Raw genomic sequence first — 7545 nt, 5'->3', positions numbered from 1 at the left:
TACGTATGCACGCTACATGTCTGTCACTGTTGTAAATAAACTTTTTAATCCTTACAGACAGCCTGCATGTCCTGAATGAGCTGAACATGTTGAAGCAGTTGAGAAATGTGGGAGTAGTTAGCCGACAAACAACGCCGGAATTTAAAATGCTGGAATGTAAAAGTGGTATGTAATATGTTAATTACACAAGGGCTGAGGATCGAACCAGCAACCATCAGGTTGGGAGGCGACCGATCTACCAACCGAGCCATGTCACCCTGTACAATACATGGAATATTACACTAATGGAAAATGTAAAAACATATTTTTCACCACTAGAGGGCACTATTTAATTTGCCCATTCCTTTGTAGCTGGAAAGTAAAAATGCAGACTGAATGTTGAAACGTATAAATAAGTTTAATGATTACAGCGGCATCAAGGATCGAACCAGCAACCATCGGGTTGGGGAAGCAATCACTCGACCTCCCTAGTCATGTCACCCTGTAGCACAAGTGGAACGTTACATTAATGGAAAATGATTTTCCACCAGTAAGGGGTGCCAAATAAATTGCCCATTCATTTTCAGAAAAGGTGAAATTCCAGAAAATGTGGGAATTTAGAGAAGAGCTACCCGATGTGTCCTAAATTTTGACATTGGATTGGTTTGAAGTGGTTGATAAATGTTGGAATAGTTAGCAGATTCACCTTTACTGACTTCTTGTTAATGAGCTGTGTTTTCTGCCAAAAAAACGGCCCAAAAAACCCCCCTAAATCCATAAATTTGTGGGGTCGTTAATGCTAAATCGTGAGTACGTGTGGAGCCACTGTATACAAATATATCCAAGTTTCATTTCTATAGTTATTGTCCCTTGAAAAGATGTAACAAAATGCTTGCTGAAATGTTTTCATCCAATCCAAAATTTAAAAGAGAAAATAAGTGTGATACGGTAAATGGATTTGAAAATCACCTTAACACAAATAAGCCTAAAGCGGCATGTTTAGATTTTTTTCCTTACCATTCCACAATGCTGTCGTCCGGGCCCACGCCGGCAGGCAGTAGGTAGTTTCTGTAGTTGAGCAGCTTGTTGTCTTTGCAGCAGTCTCGCACCCAAATATGTGACACACAAGGCACGCCGCTGGCCAGGCATAGCACGTACTTCCTGGTACGGCAGTGCTGGTCTGCGATCAGCAAACTCTGGTAGGCGGCTTTGCACTGAGGAGGACATGTAGGATTAGGACTACTTGATGGTGGTTACTTGGACAGGAGCTCCGCACACTTGAGAGACAAAGAACAAAAGTCACGTTGTCCTTCCTCAGTGTGGCGACTAAGCATTCTTCTACCGCATACAGTATTCATTTATTTATATCAGGGGTGTCCAAAGTAAGGCCCGGTGGCCATTTGTTACCCATGGCACATTCTAAAAATATCATTTAACAACTCAATTTTTTTTTTTTTTTTAAATAGCAAAAAGGGAAAAATCTGTAGTAATTTTACATGAATAACGTCAAAATATTGCAATAAAAAAAGTTGTAATCTAATGAGAAAAAAAAAAAAATATATATATATATATATACATACATACATACACTGTATAGTACATAAAAACTTGTTAGCATATCTACGTGTTGCTTTACAAAATATCAACGTGGCCCTCACTGGAAAAGGTTTGGACACCCCTGATTTATATTTATTTATTATACTGTATCATTTATATTGCCACTTCGCGCTTCAAATTTCGCATCTTCACTCTAGCACAGTTTTTCAAAAATAATAAATCATGCTGTTTCGTGGTTAAGTATGGCCTCATGGTAAAAAAATATGCATATATAAGCCAATTTTACATATTTTTTGCCTAAATTAAGATAATTTTCAAGCACAAAACTAGCTAAATAAAGTGAAATACAAATATAAGGCATTCGGAAGGCGCATTCAAAGACACTGTGATGATATGTAGCATTCTACACTGCTCACTAGTCGTCAGTAATGTTTGGTGAGACACACAAGCACCAGACTATCACAATAATCTCAAATACAAACATACTACAGTCGGGTCTGGGAGCAATTACAGTAACTGAGTCATTTACGGGAGTGCGTCTGCACAGAAATGTGACTTATTGTGAACGTGTTGGGCGCTAACCTGTTCTTCGTTGAAGTCCGGCAGGACAAAGCCTCCACCTGCTTGTAGCTGAGACTCTGTGTACGCTTTGTTGTAAGGACCCGTCTGCACATAATCTGTTGGGGAAAACATGTACTGAGAATAAATCGAGGCAAGTCAGAAACCGTGACGGACAGTCCGTCTGTCTCACCTTCCTCCTCATCGTCATCACTTGCGAGCTTATTGGTCAGTCGGTCGCTCTCGGACGAGGCGGTCAGCATGAAGGCGAAGCCCATGAAGAGAGATGTGTTCTGGGGCAAGGGGCCGTGACTTTCTGCAGGGTCATGTGGCTGACCAGGGAAATCTGTGCCGCTGCCAGAGGTGTTGCACACCCCCACCCTCTGACCTGCAGACAGCGCATGCATGTTAGAGTGGAATATCGTCACCATCTAAAAGATAAAGCAGGACAGAACACAATGACTTTTAACATACTAGTTTGTACTTCAAAGTGACACCAGTTATTCCGCTCTACTGCCACCCCCCCCCCACCTGTGAACCACCACCATGACCGCACCACCAGTGGTACTTTGGTAATTACCAAATTAGTCTCAGAAGCAGCTTGCAAACAGCACGGGAGGACGGACTTGCGCTGCCTCAGAAGTGACAAAAACACACACACATCACCGCTTCCAATACATGTTATCTTATGAGGGGTGTAGCGGTACGCCGCCATCATGGTTTGGCACAGACCTCGGTTTTAGGAACACGGAACACAATATATATCATATCATATCATATCATATCATATTTCGTACAGAAAAACTGAAGGATGGGGTAGCATGTATGCAAAGTACATGTTAAGCATGTCAGCACCCTCCTCGGACCAACAAGCTCAGTATGTCCGCGGTGTGGAATTACAGTAGCCCCTCGCCACTTTGCCATTCGAATTTCGCGCCTTCAGTCTATCACCATATTTAAAAATGTATTAAAAATCATGCTGTTTTGTAGTTAAATACAGCCAAAAATATGCATATTTTACATATTTTTAGTCTAATTTAAGCACTTTCAAGCATAACAATGACTAAATGACCTTAAAACACAAATATAAGGCATTCAGAAGACGCATTCAAAGACGGTGAGATGATTTGTTGTGTTCCACATTGGTCACTTGGTGTCTGTAATGTTGGGTGAGACACACAAGCACCAGACTCGATCGCCGGAACAACAGGCTTTTATTGCAGGTTTGAATGATCTCACAACAGGCACAATAATCCCTCATAAAAATCCCTAATAAAAACATAATACTGTTTCAACCGTAACCCGTGCCAAGCTAAAACACAACTCTGAACCCATGACATCACTTCCTGTCAAATACGTTTACAGCAACACAAACGAGCACGAGTCTTATACCTGTATATGTCTCGAATGTCTTACTCACTCTTATTTGGTCTACTATATTGACTAATACGAGTGTAAAGGTGACTATAGGGGTGTCATTTCATGTCTAGAGGGCTCTAATAATGTTAAAAAAAAACGTATTTAGAAGGTTGGAAACAGGTTTTCTATGCTCTAACTACTAAAATAATCTGTTCAAAAATATAATATTCACTTATCACATTCGGATCTGGAACCAATTAACCAGGATAAACGAGGGATTACTGTATAAAGGTAGACGTGTCAGAAGACTCATTCAAAGATGTTGTGTGTCAGTAATTTACACTGATCAGACAATAGCCACCGCAGGAAGTACTGTACAGAACAGGAAGTTAAAAAAAGAACAAGGAACTGTCCCAATGCAAACACGTGTGCGTCCACATTATGTCTTATTTTCTCTTATGTCTACTAAATTGGGTAATATGAGTGTAAAGGTGACTATAGGGGTGTTATTTCATGTCTAGAGGGCTCTAATAATGTTAAAAATGTATTTAGAAGGTTGTAAACAAGTTTTCTATGGTCTAACTACAAAAATATTCCTGTTAGAAATACGGAATCCTACTTTGCGGAAATTCACATTCACTTTTCACAGTTGGGTCTGGAATCAATTACCCGTGATAACCGAGGGATGACTGAATTACCAAGTTTGGCCTTCGGATTGTAAATATTCAATATGCAATGACAGTAAAATGTTACGTTTTCTTCTTGACGTGTAATGCGGCTCCACCTTAAAAGTAGCACTGACTACCAATGAGAAACGGGTACCGCTGCACACGCTTCCCAGCGACCGCCAAGCAGCTGCACACCGAGCCAAACAGGAAACAGAAAACCAAAGTACTGCAAGAGCACCAAACAGGAAACCACATGACAACTATGGAAAACTAAAGTCCAACCGTCATGAGCAACATGACAGGCTGGGAGTGAGACATCTTCCTTCAACACCTATAATCTAATATCACACCTCACACTTCCTGTCCATCACTTTCAATCCGTACCGTGTGGGAAATGACGGCGGAAATGACAAATCTCATAACAAATACACGTACCGTTACACCCCTGCTTACAACCATGTTATGAAAGCAGCAGCATCAAACAATAATCAGCCATTTTTATTTAAAAGTCCCCATGTAACTATTACAAAGTGACCAAAAATCATCAAATTGTAAAATCCCACATTCCATTTTATCCATCCTAATAAAACCTTAAATATTTCCATAGATTGTGTTAAAACCTCTTAAAACCTGTGTAAAAACATATATGGGGGGTTATATAAAACAGCGGTACAGAAATTTACAAATAAAAAGAGCCTATGGTTAAACCGTGACACGCAGTCAGGGTTTTGCTGAGAGTGTCTCTATACCGGGTCTGGCTCCGGGACCCTTGCGACCCCTTTTGGCTGGTGGGCTGTCATTATCCAGGGCCTTCAGCCTTCTCTTACTGGAGGGGCCAGGGGTACGGGGGCTGCTGGACGAACTGTGGGTAGGTGTGTCTGGACCAGGAGTTCCTCGACGGCGCCTTTTTCCCTCCACCAAATTATCTAACACAAAGATTATAAACTCAGTCATTCAAAAGTAAAACATGATGCTCTTCATTATGTAAAGAAAGCAGCTCCTGCCATATCCAGGATCTTTGACTAGCATACAATGTGACTTTGTTTAGGACTACATTATCCATTTCTAAAAATGTGAAGATCTTACACTGAAATTATACAAGTCTGGCCCTGCTGGTTCTTAACTTTCTGAAAATGAGGCCCCATAGCACTTTGATATTGCTGTAGTAGATATGGTAGTAGATGTGCTAAGTAGATATGTAGTAGTTATGCTAAGAAGTTGATATGTAGTAGATATGTAGTAGATATGCTAAGAAGTTATATGTATAAAAAAAAAACAACTGGATCTCAGCTTTGTGACATAGGTGAAAAAGCCTATTAGAATCAACCTCGAAATGACATTTTCAATATATTTAGCTTTCTTCTTAAATAATCTTTGTGCATTTTCCCCAACTCAATTTTCCTTGTTTTGTTTGTTTCTCATGTTATGACTTCAAAAAAATTGTAAAAATGTATTTCATATTTCTGCTCTATGCTAGTAAAATGTCATTATTTTTCCTCATAAGTTTATTTTCATAAAAATGCAACTTTTTTTTCTGGTAATATTGTGAGTTTATTCTCATAAAATTACACCTTTTTTTCCATTTCTGCTGTGTTTAAATTTTCCACTTTTCCAATTTTTCAACATCCTTCTTGTAATATTAGGACTTTATTTCCATTACGTTTTGACTTTATTCTCACAACATTACCTTGCTGCATATTAATTTTCCAAAAAATTACAACTGCATTCGTTGTTAAAAAAAAATATATTTTTTCATTATGCTACTGAAATATTATTCTTCTTCATATTACGACATTATTCTTGTAAAATAACTTATTGTCTTATTATTTTGAGTTTATTCTTGTAAAATTGCTGCTGATTTTTCAATTTTCCTTCTTAAAATATATTTTTAGAATGTGCCACGAGCCTATGAAAAAAATGTGGATCTTTATGAAGAGTTTTTTGCCATGAGGTGCCATGTTGAACTTCTAGTGGCCAGTGTGAGGGTGTGAGAGAGCAATAACACCAAATTTAACACACCTGCTCCACATACACACCTGAGAACACTAATGAGACACATGACCCCCGGGGAGGACACATGACTAATTGGGCTCAATTTTGGACATTTTAACTTTGGAGTGTTTTGTCACCAGCAGTACAGACTTTAATGGTTCTGTGTTGAGTTACAGTATTTTGAGGGCACAGAAAATGTACACTGTTATTCAAGCTTTACACTGACTACTTTAAATTGTATCAAGATGCCATTTCTTCAGTGTTGTCCCTTGAAAGGACATAATGAAACATTTGCAGAAATGTGAGGGGTGCACTCCCTTTTGTGAGGTACTGGATGTGTGTAGAAGAACTCACCCAGGCTGATGTCGGAGGCTTTGGCCAGGGGAGTGGAGGGCTCATAGGGGCCGAGGCTGTGCTGCTCCCGCAGTCTGTTTCCCTGCTCCAGGGAGAGGATGACAGACGTCCTGTTGTACCACTGCTTCTGGCCCTCCCTCTCCACACTATAGAAGAGCTCCTGGCCCTCTGTTTTATAACCCTTTACAACACCTAAAAACACAAACACACACAGAGAGAGAGATAGAAGATGGGTATGAACATCAGCACGCACTAATACCACTTTTGCACTGCGCCGTATTGGTCGGCTTAGCTCAAATCGCCTCTGTTTCCACTTGAAAATCGTATAGTGGGAAAACGCAAAAAACCTCCCCCATTCAATGTATACATTGGAGTGACACATGCTCACAAACCACAACAGCAGACGTGAATAAGCATCTCCTGTATTTACTAAGGACTCCCTACACAGGACCATAAGCCCTTATGGGCAGCGGTTTTCCAGTTTTGCAGTTCATTCTGAACTGTGTGTGTGTGTGTGTGTGTGTGTGTGTGTGTGTGTGTGTGTGTGTGTGTGTGTGTGTGTGTGTCCCACTGATGATAATGTCCCATTTCCCAGACTGTACGCATTTAAAGTGAGGGACAGTTCATAGGAAGTCTGCCTCATGCAAGTCAGCGGCGACTCCGATGTGGTTCCCCGTGTTCCCTGCCTCCTGGCCCCGACCTCAAGGTGCGGTGCACCAGTTTTTGAACACTTTACCACCCATGAAATACGTAAAGGGACAAAGACAAGAACGCCATTGCACGCTGCAACTATTAACTCTGTACTTCAGGTAAGGAACTTTAGTAAAAATAAAATAATCATCACCCTGTTCAAACTCTTCCTGTTGCACTTGCACCTTCCTAAAAAGAAACACTGTAAATCAGGTGTCCAAAGTGCAGCCCAGGGGCCATTTCCGGGCTACAGCTTATTCTAAAAGTTGTTAATAATGAGATATATTATTAGATATTACACTAATTTGCTTTGTCACCTTTAACTTTTTTTTTTAATGTGGCCCTCTCTGGAAAAAGTTTAGACATCCCTGGTGCATTGCTACGCATT

At 40.2% G+C, this 7545-nt stretch overlaps 1 protein-coding gene across 4 annotated transcripts in view; it reads right to left on the bottom strand.

Moving 5' to 3' along the window:
• Nucleotides 1-7545, bottom strand: part of tp53bp1 (tumor protein p53 binding protein, 1) — an 87704-nt gene that overhangs the window by 3004 nt on the left and 77155 nt on the right. For all 4 annotated transcript variants that reach the window (XM_054771789.1, XM_054771792.1, XM_054771791.1 and 1 more), the window contains 5 exons: nucleotides 6468-6659; nucleotides 4871-5047; nucleotides 2288-2482; nucleotides 2119-2213; nucleotides 997-1193 (listed from right to left, as the gene is read on the bottom strand). In XM_054771789.1, coding sequence (XP_054627764.1) covers nucleotides 997-1193; nucleotides 2119-2213; nucleotides 2288-2482; nucleotides 4871-5047; nucleotides 6468-6659 — 856 coding nt within the window. The remainder of the gene's footprint in view (nucleotides 1-996; nucleotides 1194-2118; nucleotides 2214-2287; nucleotides 2483-4870; nucleotides 5048-6467; nucleotides 6660-7545) is intronic.

Source organism: Dunckerocampus dactyliophorus, chromosome 3, assembly GCF_027744805.1.
Source record: "Dunckerocampus dactyliophorus isolate RoL2022-P2 chromosome 3, RoL_Ddac_1.1, whole genome shotgun sequence".
In the NCBI taxonomy this organism is placed as follows: Eukaryota; Metazoa; Chordata; class Actinopteri; order Syngnathiformes; family Syngnathidae; genus Dunckerocampus; species Dunckerocampus dactyliophorus.
The sequence above is the reverse complement of the archived record's forward strand: the minus strand, read 5'-3'. Positions and strand labels throughout refer to the sequence as shown.